The following is a 26136-nucleotide window of genomic DNA, read 5'->3' on the forward strand; positions in this document are numbered from 1 at the left end:
AAAGATAACTGTGTTGTGCATAAACATATGTTCACACATGTGTGCATGAAACAAACCTCGCATTTTGCAGAGATGTGATGACAAAGGTCAACATGAAAGCCAGGCTCTCACCGAGATGGAGCAATGTTGTTCCCAAATGGAAAGCGAAGCTTGCAGTCATTTGAGCATGCAAGCACTTTCATTTGTATGTATACAACTCACATTTCACAGTTGCAGCAGACCACAAGCCACTTGAATTGATTTTCAGTGATCCCAAAGCCACAACCACTAGCAAGACTAGAGCGATGGTGACTCTAATTTCAACGCTAAAGCTTCACTGTAAGATACAAAGCAGGCAAAGGCAATCCAGCGGGCTATATTTCTAGGCACCCAACTGCAGGAGCCATAAGCCCAAGGACTTTTCATATGGCAGGAGTATGTGAACTATATTGTGGACCATATAGTACCCAAAGCCATGACATTAGCCCAGGTACAGTCTGCAACTAAGCAGGATCTGATGCTGCAAGAAGTCACATGCCTGTTAAGCTTTGGTACCTTATCAATTATTCAACCAAAAATAATGTTTTTTTATGTCATACTGAAGTCCCTCTCCTATTTAAAGGATGAATTAACTCGAATGCCAGTGCACTTTCAAGAGGCACAAGGTTGATTTTCCCAAACTCACTACAGGAGAAAGCTGTTAGTCCTGCACATGTAGGACATGTAGGCATTAAAAAAACAAAGCAGCTTCTGAAGGTGAAGATATGGTTTCCAAGAATAGATAGCACAGTGGAAAAGCAATCAAGCTTCACCTTTCTTGCCAAGCAACTGTAAATACTGTTATTGTGAAATGGATAGATCTAGAAGTAACAGTTCAACTGCAAAGCTGTAGGCCTTGAAAGCTCACAAAATAGGACTGCAAAGTTGTGAAACAAGCAGTATTTATAATTCATCTTCAACACTCACTATCAATTTCCAAACTGACCCTGTAACCAACATCAGCACAACAGCTCTTCATTGGGAGCTCCATAGTTTGGGTTTCCGTGGGTGAGCAGCTACACACAAGCCTAAGTTCACCATGCCTAATGCCAAGCATCTGGTGGAATGATGTAAAATACACTGCCTTTGGACTAAAAATGCATTCTCTGGAATGATGAATCTAGCTTTACAATCTGGCAATCTGCTGCACAAATCTGGGTTTGGTAGATGTCAAGAAAAAGCTACTTCCCCGAATAAATGATACCAACTGTAAAGTTTGGTGGAGGAGGAATAATGGTCTGGAAATGTTTTTCATGGTTTGGGATTCTTGGTTCTAGTGAAGGGAAATCTTAATGCTACTTGATACAGCAGCATTTTCGAGAATTGTGTGCTTTCAACTTTGAGGCAGCAGTTTGGGGAAGCCTTTTCCCGTTTTTCAACATAACAACAACCCCATGCACAAAGTGAGGTCCATAAAGAAATGGTTTGCTGCACTGTTGAAACATTTCACTGGCCTACACAGAGACCTGAATTAACCCAATCAAACACTTTCTCTTAACATTGGTACCTGGCCTTTACTACTGCTCTTGTGGCTAAATGGAATCCAAATTCTAGGAGAAGGCCTGCCCAGAAGACCAGAGACCGTATTTTTAACTGATGTGGCACAAAATAAAAGATACATAAGAGATTTGTACATCTAGCAAATTATACTACTACTATAATTATCTTGATGTTTTCAATGTTTTTCTAGCATATATGTTTTTACCAGTATTGGCTGCCAAGACATTTTTTAATTGTATTAGTTTTAGAATTAACATCACATAGACCCTAAAATAATGCTGAATGACTTCAAAAGACTCTTCAGTAATGTTTCTGTATGTCTCCAGGCCGCAAACCCAGGAAATAGCATCTCCATCACCCAGCTGTGTATCTATGAAGAGTGACTGGTCCATGGATCCCTCTCAGAATTTCAGCAGTGGAGCTGTGGCCTCTAACCCAAGGTCAGTTACCTCCTTTCAGTTTAACAGTAAGGGTGAAGTATAGTTTGAAAAAGTACCATGCATGTGAAATGGCACACTTGCTACTACAGTACATGCAGTACATGACATTATCCCAAAAAGGATTATTTGACTAATTGTGAATATACTCAAAATAACCCAATGACCCATAATTGGGTGCAAAACATGCACCCATTGCTGTACACTTAATCTGCCAATACAGAGTGTCCTGAAAAAGCACAGTCTCTCAAATACATACCTACATTGAAATGTCTAATTAGGACATGTCAATACAATAAAGACATTTAAAGTAGTGCCTTGGTTTAGAGAGTTTTTTCTCTCTTTTTTGTCTTTTTATATAAAAGTCTATTCTCAGGACAGCTTGGTTACTCACAGTAAACAGTTTTTGGATTTTTTATCATGTTATTTTCTTTTAAATAGCCCATTGACTTGCGAAGACCTTTCAGGCATGACTGCTCTCTGGAATGAGTGTGTCAAGGATGTCAGTGACAGGTAATGTGTTCGTGTTCGGTTAAGGAGCGCCTTGATTTGGAGAGATTTTTCCTCTTTTTATTCTCATTGAAAATTTTCCCTTTACACCAAAGAACACCCGATTCAAACAACACTAAAAGGAAAGGTCAATATAGAGCACACCTACAGCTATTCTTCTAAAACAGTACTCCTGATCTTCGCAAGGGTAACCTTTTTTTGGCTGTTACTTCACTCAAGTATAGTGAGTGTTCTTTTTCGATTTTTTATATTCTACTAAGGAAAGTAAAAAACATTGTTATTTCCAGTTCCCTCCTTACTGGAATAAATGCATTAGAAGTTCCAAGTGAAGAGGCTTAGAGGACACTTAGAGATGGGAGGCCATGTTGAATAAGTGCCCCTTTGATCTTATCATGTTAATCATTGAGTAAACAAAGAAAAAAAGAGAAAAAGTGCAAAGGCAAAATGAATGAATTGAGAACATAAATGTCCCAAGCTAACAGTGCTTCACAACAAACATCAATCAAACAAACATCAATGGAGAATTAACCGAAAGAGATCTTGGAGAAATTTACGTTGGAATTAAAATAGTATGAACTGAAAAAATTCAAAAGATAATGTAAGGTACCATCAGATGAATAAACACCTAAAACACAACTGTTAAATCTGAACCAGTGCATAGTGCCCAAGACATTTTAAACCTAAGTCTAGTTTTATGCACTATGGCTAAGCACTACAAGGAGGTACACCACAGTAATCCTTTGTCCTCAAAAAATCAGGGTATTCAAAAAAATCAAATCAGTTTGTGTAGATTGAATCTATCTGCCTTGGTTTGGAGAGACTTTCTTTTTCCTCATAGAATCTACTTTTATTCTCAGGACAGCTTAGTTGCTCTCATTAAACAAACTTTTTGATGTTTTATAATGTTATTTTCTTTTAAACAGATCAATGACTTGTAAAGACCTTTCAAATGTGATTGGTCTCTGGAAAGAGTGTGTCCAGGATGTGAGTGACAGGTAATATGTTTATTTTCTGTTGCTACAAATATGAAAAAAGTTTTTTTAATGTGTCTTTTCATATGATAATGTTTCATGCTCTCTTGTAATGTTCAAACAGTTTATGTTTAAAATTCTGCAGTTGACTAGATATCTATCAAAATTTTGTAAATGTTTCCTTGCCAAAACATTGAAGCAAGACCAAATTTTAATGCTAAACTGAGCTAACATTAAATAACAGTTCTGAGACATGAAAAGAAAGCCTAGCAGTAACATTAGTTTCATTTTCGCATAAGTGATTTATTTCTTTATTCGTTTTATTTTGAGGGCAAAATATAAGTGTAATATTTCAAGGGCAATCAATCAAAGCATCTTGTAGCCTGTATCAACCCAGGGCATTACTGGACTGGTCAAAGGTTGGACCACCAATTAAAACCGATGTTCTCCATTATCTCTTGGTGTTTGTAAGAGATGCAGATAATAAACTGCAGGAGTAAAAGGAAAAAAAAAAGAAAAAAGTAAATCAAAAGCCTGCAGAGTGGTGAGTGTAGGGTAAGCTGAAGTTATACAGCATGGTCGTTTGACAAAAAGCACTCATTCACAAACAATTTCATCCACTCGTTTGGATGCAGTTTGAGATATTGGCTGTTGTTGCTAGATTTTACAGTCTTAAACCTCATCCCAAATTGCACCCTAAGCCTTGCATTCATGAATTAGTCCACATTTTGGTGATGCCAATAATGTGCAGACCTACACTCTTAAAACAGATGTGTTGAAAACAACACATTATGTCCTTAACTAGACACATTACTTTTAATACAAAATATGTTAGGACAAAACAACAACACATCAAATAGATTAAAATGGGTAACACAGGCAAGTGTATTGCTATTTAACACATCAATTTTTAGAGTGCATAGGACAAGATACTTCGAGGATGCTTGGTTTAAACAAAGGTATTTGGAACTCATGTGATGTGCAGGCTTTGCATGGGCTACAGCGGGAGTATTGGTTTCACTCATTTTTTTAAATGAGCTAATTTGCATATCAACACTGGCTCAATTCAGGTTACAAACATAAAGCTAATCAATGACAAGTAAATTTAAGAAATAAATGCATATTTGCTCATGTGAATATCTTCTTCTCCACCATGTTGCTCAGACAGCTGTAATCTAACGTCCTCAGCTGTATTTCAAGAATGCCCTGCTGTGTCTGCATCAGTGTTGTCCTGTTTCATTAGTTCCCCTTTGAGCACCAAAATGACAAATGAGACACTTTACAGCCTTGTGGTCCTTTACACTCAGTTGTGGATTGCAGGACTGCAAGTGTGCCATTTGGGACAGGGCTTTAGTTTTAAGTTTTTGTTACAGTGCACAAGACCACTGTAACCAAACAAAGTGAGAGGTGCATGCGACTCAAAACTTGACTGAAACAGCATTGTTAAACTTGTCAGTGACAGTTAGCTAATTGTGCCTGGGAGAAAATGCAATGTGCAGAGTCAAGTTTCTTTTTTCACATTCCAGGATCTGCCAAGTAATTTGATATGTGTGTTAATAATAATAATAATAATAATAAGAAGAAGAAGAAGAAGAAGAAGAAGAATGTTTGTTTTTAACTATTGAAAAATTATTTTAAAAGGTTATTGTTTTTTCAATGTTTGGGTGCTCCATGCTTATTATTATTTATGTGTAATTTATGTTTCTTTGTATGTGTGCATTTCAGGAGCATGTATATTTCATGACTTTTTTAAAATGTTATTTTCAGAAGAGCTGTTCTCAAGTTATTATGATGAGTTTTTAAATCTTCACTTCCATTTATAGATTCTGGAACATTGTGCACTTTAATTGCATAATTTTCAAATATTTAGTTCAGAATTAAACACTATGTCAATGATTATTCTGTATAGAGAATAAATTGTATTCCTGTACACTATACTCACACTGTAAAGTTTATGGTAAATGAATATCAGCTCTATCTATTGGTTTTCGGCCTCTTTGTTTATTAATTAGCATTATTAGAATCGGCCTGGAGAAAAACATATCAGTTGACTGCTGCTTAATAGTGTTGAACAATATCAGTAACGTCTCTATGTGATGTTTCCAGGTTACAGACACAGAAAGAAGCATTGCCCGGACCAAGCTGTGTGTCTACAAACAGTGACTGTTTCATGGAGGACACTGAATTAAACCGGAAGATTGCACCTTCTGATCAAAAGTGAATTATTACCCTTCAGTGCAACTTTAACATGAAACCGTGATTTCAGGAACCATCATGCATATCTGGCTGTTCAGAGTTTAAAATCCATGTTCTTGTAATTTATATGTACACTCACACGACAAAAGTCATGGTATAGCAGTATGTCAATTGATTATAAAGTGGCATTACCTCAGGGAATGGCTTTAGAAACCCCACACCTGTATAAGTTGTGAGGTGTTATTTTGTGAGTAAGGCCAGCGTGCTCATGGCAAGGCGACGTGAATTATTGGGGTTCGAACGAGGCATGGTACTGGGTGCACAGTGGCAGGTCATGGATGCTTAATGATCATGACCTGCAGCATCTGACTAGAATTGTTCATGCAAATAGACAAGCGACTCTGGCAGAAATCACTTCCACACAAATATCCCATAGGTCAGCACAGCGATCTTTAGCTTCCACAGGATATAGGAGCAGAAGACCCACCAGTGAGTTCTTAACACCACAACACCGGACACAGCGCCTCACCAGGGATCATGAGGTTGCTAACTGGACCTTAGAGGACTGGCAACATGTAGCGTGGTCCACTGAGTAACAGTAGTAATTGTTTCGGGCTGATGGTAGGCTTCCCATGAGACCATGGACCCTGGTTGTCAACAAGGCACTGTGAAGGCTGGTGGTGGTTCCATATTGACTTGTGACTGTGACGTTTCACTGCTTGGTGACCATTTGCAGTCCTTCATGGACTTCATGTACACCCACAATGATGGGATATTCCAGCAGGATAATACACCATACACAACATGAGCCCAACCAAGCATTTATGGGATGTGGTAGAGAGGTCCATTCACACCTGATAGCCAGCACCTACAAATATCACGGCAAATACCAGATGGCATGGCTCAACATCCTCCAGACATCTTCTGTCCACTTGTGGAATCGATGCCACGTCAAGTTGCTGCACTTAGCTGGGCTAGAGGGGTTCCTACATGATACTACTTCCTGTCCCATGACTTTTGGCATGTCAGTGTATATAAATAATGCAGCTGTAAACAGTGGTTGAGCTGTGGAGTCTTTTCAGATATGTTGTATTATATTGTGATGTGGTATGTCTTTAGCTCACTACATGGAATGCTATATCATTTCTTGATGCCTCTCCACATGCTAGTTGTTATTAACAAAACACTCTGCGTCAATTATTAATAATAATTAAAGTATATCAGGCATGATGTTAACATACATCACTGTAACACTAAAAACACTGTTGAAACAGTATGTCACTAAGTTAGCTTAGCAATTCTGATTCTGCACATGCACATGGAAGTACCACCCATGCCTTTTATTTGAGTCATTATTAAGATATTGTAATATGGTCACTAATTTTTTTATTCACTTCAAACATGCCTCACTGGTTAATGCTGGTTATCATACCTGTTTTTCTTTTCAAAGAAAGCCCAAAATTCTTAGCGTTCTCTCAGCAGGTGCGTACACTATACCAAGCACTCCAGCATAATCAGTTAAATGTGAAAGTTCTGTAGATGCATGTGAGCAAATCTTGTTTGTTTAACATGAAGAGTTTCAATAGTGTGTAAATCACACTTATGATGGAATGAAAATGTGGATTATTGACATTTTATGATATTAATCCAAAGGGGATGAAAAGGGGTGATGGACATAACAAGGGGGATGGTTTTCATCTTTTTTTTTTTTACCAGGGGGTGGCATCCCCCCCATTACCAATAATGAAAAGAAGCAAGGGTCTATCTGGGTGCAAGCTTCAGTGGGTTTGAGGGGATCAAGGACAAGCATAATGTGAACAATTTGAACATATAAACTCCATTTATGTAATTTAACCTAGGTTAAACTTGCAGCCAAAATATTTTAACTGTAACCTTTACAACTTGTAGGATGCTTCTAGGTGGATGAAGTATAAGAGTTGTAGGTAAATTATTACTATACATTAAGGTATTAGACATTATTATCAATAATAATAATAATGTCTAATAATAATAATAATAATAATAATAATAATAATAAGTGGGGCACTGGTCCAGTTGTCTTTTAATGAGGTATACTTGATAGCTAACCCTACAGAGACTGTTAATAACAATAGAACCTGTAAAAATTGACCATTAATAGCTGTAAAGAAATCATTAGTTAATCAGAATTTGAATATATACAAATGCTTATATTGTCAATGTGCTTATCCATGTTTATGATTACTGTACATGGTGTTTTCTTGCACATTTACAACACTTTCACTAATAAATGAGTTGTACAACATCAGTACATGTATAGAAATCACTTAGTAGTGAAATAAACTTTAGATTTTGTCCAGTATGTATATTCCATGACAAATATTTTTACAGCACTATACAGGATTTACAGGATTACAGCACTAAAAATAAAGTATTAAATAGTTTCAACTTTAACTACTGAAAAAAATCTAAACTAAATAATAAACATTTTGCACATATCTGTTCAAATATCTGAATGTGACAAGGTGTGGGAAGCTATCGAGCTGCTGTGTATTGAGCTAGTATTATAAACATATTCAAAATGTTTTTATTTATATATTGGATTGGATACAACATTGGATACATTACTAATTTTTACATTGCTAACCTAAAGTAGTTCTGGAAAATAGCACTAGTTACTAGTTCTTTCTGCTTTCCTCATTGTTAAGTCTAATCTCCTGTTACTTTTCCACTGTTGCAAAGCCAATAGGCTATACAACTATAACAAGATACATTTTTTATATCTGTGTTTTTTTCTATGATATAAAGTAGACAATACAGGTTTTCTCTAAGGATATATGTTCCACTGTTGCAGTCACATGACTGGCAGACTGTGGACTGATGGGCTAGATATTGTATTACTTATAGATATAGTATTACTTAGTAATACTAAAAAATACAATTTAAATATTGTTGTCAATTTTACTTCAATATTTCCTTGCATAGCCATGTAGCTGCAATATTAATATCAAATAAAAGAGTAAATAGAAAGCACATCAGTCAGAGAATGTGGGCAGTTTATTTTATTTAACTGATGTTTGTGTTCTGATGATTTACCCCCAGGAGGCATCCCTTCACAGCAGTAGCACTGCAGACAGACACACAGTTAGAGAAGACTGGAGACCTGCAGCAAGATTTTTACAAACCAGTAGATGATGTGCTGCACAGAGTCTTAGAGAGACACAAAACCAGAATGAAGAACAAATACAATAGTTTATTTGAGGGAATCAAATCACAAGAAAATAAAACCCTCCTGAACACAATTTATGTACAGCTCTACATCATAGAGGGAGAGACTGAAGGAGTGAATGAAGAACATGAAGTTTTACAAATGGAGAAAAAGCCCAAGAAACACATGCAAGACACTTCAATCAACTGCAATAACATTTTTGAACTCTCACTTGAACAAGGATTTAATGAAGATAGAAAATACCAAGAGGAAAAGCTCAGAACTGTGCTGACTAAAGGCATTGCTGGCATTGGAAAAACAGTCTCTGTTCAGAAGTTCATTGTGGACTGGTCTGAAGGAAAAGCCAACCAGGATGTAGTTTTCATGTTTGTGCTTTCATTCCGGGAGTTAAATTTGATTAAAGATCGCCAGTACAGTTTTCATAGACTTCTGTGTGATTTCCATCCTGAAGTTAAAGACCTGGACCCAAAGACATATGACCTATACAAAAGTGTGTTCATCTTTGATGGACTGGATGAAAGCAGAATTCCACTGAACTTTACACAGTGTGAGAAAGTTTCTGATGTAACCATGACATCATCAGTGGGTGTGTTGATGACAAACCTCTTCAAAGGAGAGCTGCTTCCCTCTGCTCACATCTGGATAACCTCTCGACCAGCAGCAGCCAATCAGATTCCCTCTAAGTACATCAACCGTGTGACAGAAATTCAGGGATTTAATGATCCACAAAAAGAGGAATACTTCAGGAAGAGAATCAGTGACCAAGACCAAGCCAACAGTATCATCTCACACATTAAGACTGCAAGAAGCCTCCATATCATGTGCCACATTCCAGTCTTCTGTTGGATTTCAGCCACTGTGCTTAAGAATTTCATGAAACAGTATATCGACGTTGAAATCCCCAAAACTCTGACAGAAATGTACATACATTTCTTACTTATACAGACGAACATAAAAATACAGAAGTACAAAGAAAGTGAAGAAAGAGATCCAAAGAAACTTTCACAATATAACAGGGAGATGATTCTGAAACTGGCTGAACTGGCTTTCAAACAGCTGATGAAAGGCAATGTGATGTTTTATGAAGAGGATCTGAGAGAGTGTGGCATTGATGTCACCGAGGCCTCGGTATACTCTGGGATATGCACTGAGATCTTTAAGGAAGAAACTGTGCTTTATTGGAGGAAGGTCTACTGCTTTGTGCATCTGAGCTTTCAAGAGTTCCTGGCCGCTTTCTACGTGTTTCACTGCTATGTGTGCCAGAACGCGGAGACATTGCTATTGTTTAAACCACAGAACAAAGAGTGGTCTGAGATGGTTATGCTGGAAGAGCTGCTGGAGGGAGCAGTAAATAAAGCCTTAATGTCTCAGAAAGGACACTTGGATCTTTTCCTTCGTTTCCTGCTAGGTATTTCACTGGAGTCCAATCAAAAACTCCTCCAGGGCATACTGACACACATGCAGAGTACCTCAGAGAGTATAAACAAAATCATAAAGTACATTCAAAAACAAATCAAAGGTGAGCATAATATGGAAATAGAGATGTCAGTAATGATGGAGATCTTCAGGATGATGATGGACAAAATGAAACAAAGAAAGTGTCTCCCTACTGAGAGATCCATCAATCTGTTCCTCTGTCTGACTGAAATGAATGACCAGTCTCTCTCCAGAGAGATTCATCAGTATCTAAACTCTGAGAAGCATGCAGAAAAGACACTTACTCCAGGACAGTGTTCAGCGCTAGCCTGTATGCTTATGGTCTCAGATGACGTGCTGGATGAGTTGGATCTGAAGAAATATAACACATCAGTGGAGGGCTACAGAAGACTGATCCCAGCTGTGAGCAAATGCAGCAAGGCTCTGTGAGTGTTTAAATCCAGATATTCTTACTGGTGTACCTTATTTTCTTAACAGAACACAGGCTAAACGTTAAAAATCGATCAAAGTTTTTCTGTGCAAGTACACTTATTTGCAGTCATAGCATGTAAACTTTTAAGAAAGTTATTTCAACTGTAAAATGTGAATCTGGCCCCCTTTTTTCCTCAGTAAGCCTCCCTTTCCCAAAAAGGATGCATATTCCAAATTCTAGAAGGTAAACTCAGTCAGATTTCAGTTCTAATAGTAGAGCTGCAATGTTCATTGCAACACTGTGATGGCAGCAAGCCATAGTTGGTGTGGGGCAAATCCATAACCATGCATATTTAATTATTTTAACAAGAGAGATTAGCTATGTCAAGTGAGGCACATTTTAAACCAGTACCAGTAACCATGTTGATTCTTCACTGCACTAATGCATCATCACTATCAGTACACTTTTCCTCTTACACCAAATAACTGAACTACATTCAAATTTTGAGTAATATGCCCTTCCCCTAATTTTAGCTAAGCATATTTTACCTATGACTGTGTTTGGGTTACAGGGGAAATAAAATGTTGAAGCTTAGGTTTTTTAAATAGATGTAAAGAGTTATGTGGACTCTCACATGATTATGCCAAGGGAACTCTACAAAAATATGCAGAACACAATTGATTGCAAAACTTGTACACTTAAATGTAGCCCAGTGCAAATCCACTATGTGTAGATAACTTCTAAAATACTTCAACTCTAAAATATTAGGTGCATCCCATGGTTAAATTAGAATATTTTAATGGAAAATGATGTCATTTTATGATTCCACAACCCCATTTCCAAAACAGTTGGGATGCTGTACAAAATGTAAACAAAACAAAATGCAATGATGTGCAAATCATTTAAACCCTATATTTAATTAAAAATAGTACAAAGACAACATATCAAATGTTGAAACTGAGAAATGTCATTGTTTTTTGAAAAATATTTGCCCATTTTGAAATTGATGCCAACAACACATTACAAAAAAGTTGGGACAAGGGCAACAAAAGGCTGGTAAAGTTGTGTAATGCTAAAAAAACACCTGGTGGTCAATTGGCAACAGGTCAGTAACATGAATGAGTACAAAAAGAACATCCCAGAGAGGCTGAGTCTTTCAGAAGTTAAGATGAAGAGGTGTTCACCACTCTGTGAAAGACTGCATATCAAATAGTGCAACAATTCAATAATAACATTTCTCAACATAAAATAACAAAGAACTTAATACATACACAGTACATAATAACATTTAAAGGTTCAGAGAATCTGGAGAAATCTCTGTATGCAAGCGACAATGCCAAAAACCTGGCAAATTTGCTGGCAATAATTTTTGGGCCCTCAGGCGGCACTGCATTAAAAACAGACATGATTCTGTAGAGGAAATCACTGCATGGGCTCAGAAACACTTCTGAAAACCACTGTCTGTGAAAGCAGTTTGTCACTGCATTAACAAATGCAAGGTCAAACTCTAAAATGCAAAGCAGAGATCATATATAAACAGGATCCAGAAACCCTGCCACCTTCTCTGGGCCCCAAGCTCATTTAAAAAGGACTGAGGCGAAGTGGAAAAGTATCCTGTTGTCCAACAAATCAAAATGAGAAATTCTTTTTGGAAATCATGGACACTGCATCCTCTGGGCTAAAGACCACTCAGCTTGTTATCAGTGGTGCATTAGTGCACATGACATGGGTGATGTGCACATCTATGAAGGCACCATTAATGCTGAACAATAGATACAGGTTTTGGCAACATATGCTGCCATACAGACATCTTTTTCAATGAAGGCCTTGCTTATTTCAGCAAGAGAATGACAAACCACATTCTGCATGTATTACAGCAGCATGGCTCTGTAGTAAAAGAGCCTGGGCACTAAACTGGCCTGCATGCAGTCCAGACCTGTCACCACTGAAAACATTTTGATTCATTTTTAGCATTATGAAATGAAAAATACTGCAAATGAGAACCTGAACTGTTGAGCAGCTGAAATCCTATATCAAACAAGATCAGGAAAACATTTCAGTTTCAAAACTACAGCAGTGTCTCCTCAGGTCCCAAACACTTACCGAGTGTGGTTAAAAGAAGAGGTGATGAAACACAGTGGTAAACATGCCCCCATTCCAACTTTTTTGAAACGTGTTGTTGGCATCAAATTCAAAAGGGGCATATATTTTTCAAAAAACAATAACATTTCCCAGTTTCAACATCTGATATGTTGTCTTTGTAGCATTTTCCTTTAAAAATATGATTTACTCGATTTGCACATCATTGCATTCTATTTGTATTTATATTCTGCATAGCATCCCAACTTTTTTGGAAATGGGCTTGTACTATGTTGATTAGACAGCTTGTTGCATACAGTGCTGTGAAAAAGTATTTGCCCCTTGTCCACAGAATATTATTCCAAAATTCTTGAGGGTCATCTAGATGTTTTTTGCAAATGCAAGACAAGCCTTTTTGTTCTTTTTGGTCAGCATGTCTTGGATGAGTCGTTGATGCACTCTTGGTGAAATTTACACAAGAGTCAATTGAATTTGGTTCATTTAGTAGTTAAGGGGGCAATTACTTTTTCTCATAGGGCTGGGTAGGGCTGAACAGCATTTTTCCATCAGTAAATAAAATCATCATTTAAATATAGAATTTTATGTATATTTGGGTCCCGCTTATCTAATATTAAATGTAGCTTGATGATCTGAAACATTCAAGTATGACAAATATGCAAAAATAGAAGAAATTGGGAAGGGGCAAAAACTTTTTCACAACATTGTATGTCATGTTGCACAATGCATAGCACAATTATGTTCATGTGGTCAGTACACAATTAATACGTTATGTACAGTCTCCTCTGAAAATATTGCCACGCCAAGGTCAATTCTTTTGTTCTTGCTTTACACTGACAGTATTTGGGTTTGAGGTCAAAAGGCTGAACATAAAACAACAGATCAAAATTTCAGCTTTAATTTCCTCAGTTACATCAAGGTGTTTTAAACAACTTAGAACATGGCACCTGTGGTGGCAGACCATCCAATGTTTAAGTGAGCAAAAGTTTTGAAACAGATAATCCTGAAATAAGTTAAACATTTAATATTTGGTTTAATATTCCTTGCTTGCAATAACTACAACAAGCCTGTGACCCACTGACATCACCAAACTGTTGAATTCTTTTTTGTGATGCTTTTGCAGGCCTTTACCACATCTTCTTTCAGTTGTTCTTTATTTTTGGGGTGGGTTCTCCATTCAGTTTTCTCTTCAGGAGGTGAAATGCATGCTTCTGATAATTGACTTAGGCAGTCTAAAACTTTCCACTTTTTGAAGTCCTTTGTTGTGTTGGCAGTGTGTTTTGGGTCATTGTGTTGCTGCATGATGAAGTTTCTCCTAATTAGATTGGATGCATTTTTCTTTAAAGTGGCAGACAGAATGTTTCTGTAGAGTTCTGAATTAATTCTCTCACGTTTCTGTCATCAACTGCAGTTGTTTTCCTTGGCTGATCTGTTCAGTGTCTGGCCGTTAGTACATCAATTTACAAATTATTGTATCAGCTATGCCCAATGCTTGTGCAATAGGTCTGTAAAATTTTTCCTTGCTTGCTTTTCTCCCACAAACAGGTCTCTGGTCTTCATGTTAGCTTATCTGTTTTAACAACAAATGCTGTCTTCACAGGCGAAGCCCAGAGTTCAAACCAAGAGTATACATTCAGTACTATGAATTGCTTAAACAATCAATCTTACAGGGCACACCTGGGCAACAAGAAACTGCCAGTCATAGGTTGCAGTATTTTTTGCTTACTTGAAAAATGGGTGGGTATAACAAAAGGAGCCATAATCTAAGTTGTTTAAAACATTTAGATGTAAATATCACCATACTATAAAATCTGATATTCTGAACAGTCTCATATTTATCTTTTGATCTCAAACTCAAATGGCCTTGCCATTCCAATATTTCAGAAGAGATATTATATATTATTCAATATAAATCCATATAAATCTATTTTGGCAATTACTGTGATACTATTTAAACTGTGTTGTCCCTCTGCTTTTGCAGACTGGCTCGCTGTAATCTCACTACAAATGTCTGTGAAACAGTAACTTTGGCGCTGCAGTCACCCAATTCCACTTTGAAAGAACTGGACCTCAGTTACAACAGCCTGCAGGATTCAGGAGTGACGCTACTCTCTGCTGGACTGAGGAGTTCACACTGTAAACTGGAGATACTCAGGTCAGCTTTTTGTAAATTAGATCTTAAATAATAAGTACAAAGCACTAAAGGTCACAGCATTAAATCTAATCAGAGACTCTAAGCTGACTATGAGCTGGTTTATAAGTATTCTATCTGAACAGTACTGCATATTATTTTTGCTTTGTATACAGTACATGACCAGTTCAGATTTGACATCATACAGATTTCCATTTATTGTCATCCTGTCCCCTTTAATTTCTGCCTATTATAATGTTTTAGCATAACCACGTTTTGTATTTCTTTTTTAGGTGAGCAAAGGAAATATAATGCAGCAACTTAAATCAGTGTATAACATACTATATATTTTTAACAGGGCATACTAGCCAGCAACTTAATCATTATACAATAGTTTGTCGGATTCTTTTTAATTATATGTGTAGCATGTGCATTAATAAATGCTACCATCAGAATAACTACTAATTCAATTTTATTTAGAAACATACAATTATTTAATACATGTGTACAAATGTAATTTTTCAGTAGTTAATTATTATTTTGAATTACACACATTTAATAATTTGTAATGTTTTTAATAATTGATACTTATAAATTGCTAATTAAATTGTACAAATTGAATTGAAATACTAAGCATTTACTTAGCCACATAAATAATAATCATAAACATTGTGAATGATTATTCATAATCATAGTACACTACTTAGTAATTGCCCACATTTTGTTTTTACATATAAAAGTAATTTGTTGTTATGCTACCTTGTGGTTAATACACTTTCCTTTAATTATTCAATATTTAAATGGGTAATAAATAGTTTCTTGAACATAAAAAATCATTCATTAGATCCCTGTTTCAGTTTAACTTCATACATTTCATACTATCATATTACACTGAAATTACAAATGTTTAATTAAAAAGAGACAATTTAAACTTGAAAGTAACTATTTTTGGCATTTAATCTACTCTTGTATTTTGTAATGTAATGCTGTTTGAACAGTTTTGACATTTATTTGAAATGCAAAAAAAAGTGATCTAACAGAGATTTTTTTTTTTTTGCGTTTTGTGTCAGAAAATACTTTTTTATCAAGCAAACAATAAATATGAGTATACTTCACAAGTCAGTCAGGTTTTATTGTCTGATAAAGACAATAAAAGTGCTTGCCAATCTGAATTGTTCCAAAATGTGTTCATGTGCTAATTCAATAACTATTGTTGAACTAGAATGCAACAGAATTATAACTCAAGCTGTTTTTTGTCTGTTTGTTTGATATAGTTTGTATTATGTTCATAATATATTTTGTTTCGAATTTTTTTTTCTGGCTTGGGAGTTTTTCCATTGTTGACTGAGAACTGGAAAAAGTCTCTGCAGTTCAGAACCAACACACCTGGCTCTGATATTCAGATGCCTCTGAGGGCTTTCTTTACCTACATCAAGTGTGTTAGATAAGGGGTGGAGCTAAACTCTGCAAGGTGACAGATCTCCAGGACCAAATTGAGCAATCCTGGTGTAAAGCATTATTGGTTTTGAGAAAGGCACTATGTAAATGAAGCTTATTCAGGACTGTCACCAAGGGGCAACTGGGTGAGTGGCTCAACCTACCCCAAAAAGCCAAAGACGCAAAAATATTTAAATCGTACCGTACCTTAAACAAGAGTGCCCAGTCTGCAATATAAGTCTTTGGAAATAGCATGATTAAATGCATGAATGAATTAGCCTAATTAACAGAGTAAAAGTAGTAAAAGTAAATTATCACATTCAGGCCACTCCTGAGCAGCAGCAGTCTGCAGTGATATGGATTCGTAACTGCAGTACTTTATAATCTCTGCCCCAATTAGCTGTGAGGCTAAAATTTGTAGTGTTTGAACAGTGCAAGCAGTTCACAGAGGAGGAGGCTTATTTCATGGACAGTGTAAATTATGTAGCAAAGCAGAGGTGCTGGATGAGTGTAGGAAAAAAGCAGGCCCACTTTATTGTTGTTTATAATGTAAAAGTAGTATTAAGTCAAAGGGTGAACTATATAAGATACCCTGCTGTTGTAAAACTGAAATAGGGCAGATTCTTGCCATTGGTATTCCTGGTGTTTCAGACCTTATTGTTGTAATGGTTCTGATTCTTTTTTTTATATTTATCACTTCTTTCCAGGCTAGCTGGCTGCAATCTCACCACAAATGCCTGTGAAACCCTCAGCCATACTCTGAAATCAGGAACATCCCTTCTGAAAATGCTGGACCTCAGTAACAATGACCTGCAAGATTCAGGAGTGAAACTACTCTGTGATTGGTTGATTAGCCCACACTGTAAACTGGAAAATTTTAGGTGAGCTTATTGTGAATTTCATCTTAAACTAAGCTATGAAGGCAATAGTGAAAAATTGCAAAATTCACTGTTTATTCATTTTTTCACTAGTGAAAATCTCTGTCATGTAAAATGGTCTCAATGCAAAAAACAACAGTTTGTTGTGTATGCACAGATTTACAAAAACCAACTAGTAGTGTAGCATTGCATGTAATGATTCTTAAATTAATAGTGGAGTTTAATAATTAAATTAATTACAGGATTTTTACAGAATTTATTTTTTATAATTGAGTAGTTCAGTGAGCCTTGAGTAGTAATGATAAGAACTGTACTAACATTAGAGTTTGTGGCATTGCTACTGTGGCATTGATATAACTTGCAGATCATTTAGCCAAAGGGTGAAACAAACTTGTTAATGAAACTTTACAGAGTATTAAAAATCCTGCGCTCCCATCAGGAATTATGCAAAAATATCAGTGGAAGATTGGATGATGTGAAGAAAACCTTTTAGTCCCCATGTTGCATGTTTAGGCCCGTTTCAAAGAAGGAAGATCAAAATACAACAAGAAAAAGCAACATATTTACATTATATTGTGTAATTTTACATTGTGTGAAATTTAATGGAGAATTGGATTTTAAATTTAATCTCATATTCTCAAATTTTGTCTCATATTCCCTGTTTTTTGTTTAATTTCATTTCCAGCAAAGAAGTTTATTATATGTCATGATCAAGGCAACTCATTAGTAACCCTTCTCTGCACTAGACTAAATGAAGCATGTTAAAATATTGTAAACAGATTTCATATTATAGTTCTTTTTAATTTTTTAAGATACCAACATGTAGGAAACATCATGCATCATGTTAAAGTCACTGTAATGATTAAATAGTGTAAATATTCATTTTCTATTATGTTCTAGTTTAATGATCCAAAAAAAACCCCAGGAAATAATGTTCAATAATGTAAGGTTAATTGGTTAATTGCCACTAAGCTTGAGTTCTTAATTTAAATAATTTATGATAAATTAAGTGCAGTTAAAAAATGTACTATATTCAATAAATGATTAAAAAAATCAAGGTGTTTACATGACATCATAGTACTAGTTGTTGGTACAAGTTTTGACAGATAGATAAATAAATATACTTTATTATATTTATCTTACCAGGCACAGTGGTGATGAAATACTAATGTATGAATAGTTTGTTTTTGAAATATTCCAGAAGAGTGACATTCTACCTATTCTTTTTTATCTAATAAGAACTGCATTGCAACAGACTAAGTTTGATTCCTGCTGTTACAGTAGGCCAGAACATTTAAAATGGCAAACATATATACAAATTATATATATATATATATATATATATATATATATATATATATATATATATATATATATACCTGGCATATATAAATGCAGTATATGTGTATACATTTTCAAATATTGTCAGTGGTGTTAAATTTGCCCTTTTATGTGAATTATGCTGAAGTGCACAGTTTGGATAATATAAGGCACTTTGTGGTCCTGTTTCTTGTGGTCTTTGAAAAATCTTAATTTGTCTGAAATTACATTTTACAAATAAGAGGTGTTGAATGGAATAAATTTTTTAATTAGTGGTCCTAGATTTTAGCACACAAATATGGTCTCAAATTACACTTGGAATAGCAATAAGAAGGCCTAAATAATATTACATTAAACTTGAGGCTATCTTCAGATGCCCTGTTCTAATTATCTTGACTCATTACTATGGTGATATCACTGGTGTGCTGAGAATGGCACACCTCTCAGACAATATCTGGTCAACAGTGATTCTGTGGTGATCCTTTCTCCATGAATGGATGGATAGTGTAGACAGAGGCAAATGGAGTGGAGGTAGACACAACAATATGTCAATAAAAAACTAAATAGCACCTATGTGGTAGTTATACCTGATAACAAGGGCTTTGAGTTTAGACACAAGGTCATTCTTTGTGCTAGTAAGTGTATTTATTTCATTTGCATTTGCAGATTAACTGCCTGCAGTTTCACCATGATCTCCTGTCGACCTCTCTGCTTTGTTCTCAAATCAGCAAACTCCCTCCTTAAAATATTGGACCTCAGTAACAATGACCTGCAGGATTCAGGCATAGAGCTGCTCTCTGAAGGACTTAACAGTTCACACTGTAAACTAGAGACACTCAGGTGAGCTTTCTGTGTGTTAAATCTTGAATGAAAATTAAGAAAACATTTGTTGTGAAACATATGAATGCTTGGTTAATGGAATGCATGTTCCTAATGTCATAGATACTATGATATTATTAAGTAAAATGAATAAAAGGTTTAAAAAAGCAATATTACAAATGTTTTCAAATTTTGAATGGTGGGGTATGTAGGCCACATTACTACATGAGTGTTCAACTTACTTTGATATTGTAACCATTCACCAGAATCCAGACGCATGTGGATAAAACTAACAAGATTGGTTTTATTAACACTAGGCAAAAACATATTCAAAACACAGGCATGGGTCAAAACCGAGAAGTGCAAAAAGATCACGAAAGTGATCATATCACGAGGCAAACAAAACAATGGGGCAAGACAAAAGACGAGGTCTCCAATTCCGAAAGGAAGTTCAAAGTCACGTGATCTCCCAAGGGAGCTTGGGAAATGAGATCCATTTCAGTCTGTGAGTTCGTACAAAGCGTGACAGATATCATAATTTTGCGGTTCATTGTATAGAATTTGTCAGTGTGGATGAGAGAAAAGGCTTATTATGAGGTTTCCACAGACTCAGAAATTTATTACAATGTACTTAGAGAAGAGCATCAAGACAAAATTTTGAAATTATAATTCTTAAAATATTACAGTGCTTAAAATACAGTTTTATATGGTTGAGATACAGAAAAAACTTAAATATGATCGACTAACACTACAGCTTATCAGATATAATTGCATCGACTCTAAGCCCTACATACCTTTCTCTCCATAAAGTATTCATCATTCTCCCTCCTGACAAGCCTTCAAGCCAAACTTATCCTTTGCATTTAGGAGGCAAATGGACCTTTTGACAATATATGATTGCCAATCCCTTTCATGAAGAAAAGGAATGACTATTAGAGCAATGACTAAGACCTCAGGAACACACAAACACTTACACCAGCATGATTTTTATTTTCAATTTTTAAAAAAGTAACACAAAATTATAGCACAGCTACTAGGGTCAAACACTAAGCAAGGCCCAGTGACTTGGTTAACAAAAACAAGCAACACTATCATTATTGGTGAAGGTTTACTGGTGTCATCCAGGATGAGCACATGACCATGGGTGGGAATATTTTTCCCGTAATTGAATGTTTAGTATAGGTTACTTACTAGTTCAGCTTATACTAACACAACACATGGAATATTCCTGTGAGTGAATGAGTAGTTTATTGCCATATAATCAACATTTTATTAAATAGCAACAGTTGATGAATTACTTATTCTGTTAAGAGCCTTTTCGAGAACTTGCTTAATGCTAGTGCACCTATGGGACTTTTCTGCCCAGCTGAATGTTAAACAAAGTCTTGTTCCTTTATAGAATAACTGTTCTATCTAAAAATTTTCTTCTTAATATTAAATAAGAAATGAATACCAATGTAGTAAACAAATACTTATTCTAATTATTCAGTTCAGCTCTAGGTGATGGAAAGTGCAGCACAAAATCTCTCCCTCAAGTGTTTTATATTTTGGGTCATAAAATATCAATGTCTTAGAGACTGTATTAGAGAAAGAATACATAATAAGCAGTGAGCTGAGTAGGTCTTATATTAACAATAGTAATGACACTGTAGGGGTGACAGTGTGAAACCTTCTCTTATAATGCTAACTGAAGCTGCAGAATCAACATAAATCACCCAATAGAAAACTCAACATTAATAGTTTGTTTAGTTTTTCGCATAAATATCATCAAATAATAACCATGAGGTTTGGAATCTCCTCTTAATCATATTGTATTCACTGTATATGCCTTTGCAGGCTAATTGGCTGTAATCTCACTATGAGTTCCTGTGAAAATTTCTGCTTTGCTCTACAATCAGCAAACTCTCATTTAAGAGAACTGGACCTCAGCAACAATAATTTTAATAATTCAGGAGTGGATCTGCTCTGTAGTGGGCTAAAGAGTTTGCACTGCAAACTGGAGATACTCAGGTAAGATGTTTGTGAATTAACTCTTAACTGAAATGAATAAAACATTTATTTTGAGAACATAAAAGAAAAGCATATTTTTTTTTGAAGTCAGAAAGTGACAACAAAAGTTTAATTTTTGCTACATGAGTTGATATGGCAAACGTATAGTGTCCCTTAAGATGAAGACAGCTAGATACAGAGGTTAGTAACACAATAGTGTTTATTTAAAGCTAAAATCAAAAAAGAACATGACATTGTTATCTTGCTACAGTGATTTTTGGATTATTTTAACAGATTGTACAAGTAATAAAGACAGATGATTGTGGCACTGTAAGCCTCATGAATGTTTGCAAAAACATATTCCAGTATGTTTTCCTTCCTTGTCAGACAAAACACTACTGGTGGAAATTGGGAAGTACTGTTTTCAGAAAAGTTTGATTAAACTATTAATGATAATCACAGGTTTGGGTGGAGAGACTACTGTATACCAATTGTTGTAGATATTGTTATTGGCACTAGTTTAGGATCCATTTATTGTGGAATGTAAACATTCAGAACAATGACTGTGAGTTTCCTTTTAAGAGTAGGTACACCACGCATTGTTAATAAACACATAGTCCACCTTCTCCTTTGTAAGTACAAACAAGGATAATATATATGAAATTGATAGGGTAAGAAAAGTGTATTCAAAGTATATTTTGGCTCATGACCTGTCCTGGGTGTTTCCTGCCTTCCGTCTAATGACTGCTGGGATAGGCTCCAGCAACCTAAAAGTATATGCGGCTTAGAAAATGTGTGTGTGTGTATTTGGGATCATTGTCTTGTTGAAACATCAGCTCATCTCCTTTAGATATTAAAGTTGGGGCTAAGGCATTATTCTACAGTTTATATTTCTGTGCAACATTTTTTTTTTCACTTTGTTCCTTTTTGCCTGCTCTCTACAGATTTTCTGGTTGTAAGATCACAGAAGATGGCTGTTCATCTCTGGTTTCAGCTCTGAGTTTAAACCCCTCACACCTCAAAGAACTGGATCTGACATGCAATCACCCAGGAGAGACAGGTGTGAAGCTGCTTTCTGCTAGATTGGAGGATCCACACTGCACACTCAACACACTCAGGTAGGTACAGCTTTGTGGGTCTGTTTATATAATCGAGCAAGAAAGTAGGCATGTTAACAACATCATAATTTCAAATTTTCCATCTCTGAGTCTCTAAATATAATTTTGAATATTTATCATACAGGTCAATTTCAGGGCCTATTTTTGAAAATTTGGAATTGAAACCCCTGGTGCCATGCATATTGTCAGATCAGGCAAACATCTTATGGAGCTGAAGATGTCTTCTCAGCAAAAGACATTGTTCAGCTCCTATTTCATCAGACAGTCATGCCCTTGCTCCTAGTTCTCTCTGTTTGTCACCTTCCTGTCCTTCATTCCTTTACATTTTTCTAAAATTACAGTATATAATACAGGCACAAAAGCAATAATAAGTAGTAACTTCTATAATGGTTTTGAAAAGAATTTTAAAGTTACTTCCAAGCATCCAAGCATCATCCGCTTACTTTTGCTTAGCACTGTAGCTGAGTATACATATATATTAATTCCAGCCTGGTAAGTTACCATGGCAGTGCACTTTTTATAACTGAAGAGAAAATGGACTTAACTTCTTTTGCATTTCTCCACCCACTTTCCCAAATCTCCTACTGCACCTGCTGACCTTTGCAGCCTGGCTAGCTGTAATCTTACTGTGAATTCTTGCAAAGTGCTTGCATCAGCTCTGCAATCATTAAACTCATCCCTGAAAGAGCTGGATCTCAGTAACAATGACCTGCAGGATTTAGGAGTGGAGCTGCTCTCAGTTGAATTGAAAAGTTCACACTGTAAACTGGAGATACTCAGGTAAGCTTTCTATGAATTCATCTCTGATTGGAAAAGCTTACACCCTGAAGATGCTGTAGAGTGATGTTCCTAGACACCAGTTTTGTAACTTACCCTTGGTTTGTTGTCTCTGTTTTATTCCGCTCTGCAGATTATCTGGTTGTATGATCACAGAGGAAGGCTGTTGTTCTCTGGCTTCAGCACTGACTTCAAACCTCTCACACCTGAAAGAACTGGATTTGACCTATAATCACCCAGGAGAGTCAGGATTGAAGCTACTCTCTGCTAGACTGGAGGACCCACACTGCTCACTGAACACTCTCAGGTATGAACTGTGCTCAGAGGTGTATGTATATGGCATGGGCAGAATCAGTGGAGCAGTTTAATTTGTCTAGTCAGTCTAGTTATTAATGCTAGACCAGATAACATGCATACAGAATCTGAGGAGGGTGTTTTTAGCTTCCATTTAACCTGTAAAATACAATATGTACAATTACTAAATAAGGAGACAATAAATAATAAGTCATAAAAGGATAAACAATCAGTATAGCCACAAGTGACAATTAATTTTTACTGCTGAGGTGAAAATAGCTAAAAATAAATATTTGTAACTGTAGCTGCTCCCAGAGGAAAATTAAATCCAAATTTGGATTTGTGCCATCTCACAGTATAATCACACATGTAATTATGTAATTTGGTCACAATCAGATAATTCATGAATGAGCTTAAATGCATTGCAAACTGCCAAAGCAACAAGGCTTTGATTGAGATGTTGTAGCCATACTGTTTTAAATTTGGTTAGACAATAGTTCAGTTTCAGACTCCAAATACTGTTTTGAGATCAAATTGTGAAAAGTGAAATTGGTTTTGAGGTGATGAGTGTATACACTTTGTTCTTTCTTGCTTAGGGTGCAACATGCAGGGAGGTTCAGAATCAAACCAGGAATAAAGAAATGTAAGTTCGCTGTGTCCAGTATGATGATCACACACTCACATTTTGAGTTGTTTTTCATTTAATTCATCTTCTTTTTTCATTTTCTCTTATCTTGTGTGTTGCGTTTTTCTCTAATATATGTTTTTCTGTTCTGATTATTTCTCTTACAATCTCTTTTTTGTGTTTTGTTTTCTCCTCTAATTTCTCTTCTTGTGTGTCAAGCTTTCTCCCCCAATCTCACTTGTATGTTGTGTTTTCTCTTCTTTCTAATTTCTCTTTTTGTGTGTCATGTTTTCTCTTGTAATCGCTCATCTTGTTTGCTGGCATTTTATTCTGCATTCTCTCTTCTTGTGCATTGATTTTCCTTCTCTAATTTCTCTTCCTGTGTTGTGTTTTCTCCTCTATTCTCTCTACTTGCTTGTCATTTTTTCTAGTCTCTCTTCTTGTGTGTCATCTTTTTTCTTCTAATCTCTCATCTTATGTATTGATGATTTATCCTCAAATCTTTTTGTGTCACGTTTTCTTCTCTAATCTCTTCTCTTGGCGGTGTTTTCTTCTCGAAACTCTCATATTGCATGTTGATGTTTTCTAATCTCTCTTCTTGTGTGATGTTTGCGTGTTGTTTTCTGATCTCTAATCGTGTGTTTACTTTTCTTCAAATCTTTTGTCATGTTGTCTTCTCTAATCTCTATTTTGTTTGTTATCTTCTTTCTCTTTGTGTCATGTTTTGTTTTCTCATTCTTTTCTTGTGTATTATTTTTTCTTCATTAATCTCTCTTCTTGTGTGTTGAGTTTTCCCCTCTAATCTCTCTTTTTGTATGTTGATGTTTTCTCATCTAATTTCTCTTTGTGTGTGCAGATTCCTATGAACTCACACTGGACCCAAACACAGCACACACCAGTCTCTCTCTGTGCGAAGGGAACAGAAAAGTGGTGCATGTGAGAGAGCAGCAATCATACCCTCATCATCCAGAAAGATTTGATTACTATGAGCAAGTGCTGTGTAGAGAGAGTGTGACTGGACGTTGTTACTGGGAAGCTGAGTGGAGTGGAAGAGAGGCTGAAATAGCCATTACATATAAAACAATTAGTAGGAAAGGAGATGGTTATGACTGTGTGTTTGGACTGAATGAAAAGTCCTGGAGTCTTCTCTGCTCTAATGACAGATATATTGTTTGGCACAATAATAACAGAACTGACATTTATGCTCCTCTCCCCAGCTCTAAGAGAATAGGAGTGTATGTGGACTGTCCAGATGGCATTCTGTCCTTCTACAGTGTCTCCTTTGACACACACACACTGACACACTTATACACGCTCTACTCCACATTCAATGAACCCCTCTATGTAGGATTTAGGGTTTGGGGTGCTGACACCTCAATGTGTATCTGTAAGATAGAATAGCCAGTGGCACTTTATTTTATGTATGGTAAGTACCTAGTATTGAACAGATAAATATTTACAAGTAATTTTCTGGTACATACGTCCCATGTACAGAGTAAATTATGCAAAACTAACAGGTATGTATAAAATTTAATATATAAATATGCAGCACTTATAAGTGATTTTCTAGTACAGACTTTGTATGTACATAGTAACTTATAAGAAAACATCTAGGTATGTATAGCAATACTAATTCAGAATTTAATGGCATATATGTAGTACTTCTAAGTAATACTACGCACATACTTCTGAAGTTCAATATTTAAGTACAGAGTAACTAATGTTACTAATAAGTGATTTAAACTTCACTACCAGCATGTAGCAAACAGGGGAGTACATCTGAAAACATGAAGACATTTATTATTAAAACATGTTCTGCCTTGGTCAAAAAAGCCAAGAGATTTTTAAAACTGTGGATTAAACCTGTAGGTTTTCATGTCTGAGCAGGAGGCATTAGTAAGGAATACTGCTATCACATGAACTGAAACTAAAAGCTAGCAGTACATGTACTTAATAATTCTT

General features: G+C 35.8%; 1 protein-coding gene across 1 annotated transcript; it reads left to right on the top strand.

Moving 5' to 3' along the window:
- Positions 1-1844: 1844 nt before the first annotated feature.
- On the top strand, positions 1845-25748 carry LOC118803218 (NACHT, LRR and PYD domains-containing protein 3-like; the record flags this gene model as incomplete). Its single annotated transcript, XM_036563748.1, has 11 exons — positions 1845-1958; positions 8714-10336; positions 10409-10702; positions 14768-14941; positions 17062-17235; positions 19219-19392; positions 21208-21381; positions 23085-23258; positions 23389-23562; positions 24146-24192; positions 25031-25748. Coding segments are annotated over 11 exons (3667 nt in total), but the record flags the coding sequence as incomplete, so codon positions are not given.
- Between the last annotated feature and the right edge of the window lie 388 nt (positions 25749-26136).

This window comes from Colossoma macropomum, unplaced genomic scaffold (genome assembly GCF_904425465.1).
Source record: "Colossoma macropomum unplaced genomic scaffold, Colossoma_macropomum, whole genome shotgun sequence".
Classification (NCBI taxonomy): domain Eukaryota; kingdom Metazoa; phylum Chordata; class Actinopteri; order Characiformes; family Serrasalmidae; genus Colossoma; species Colossoma macropomum.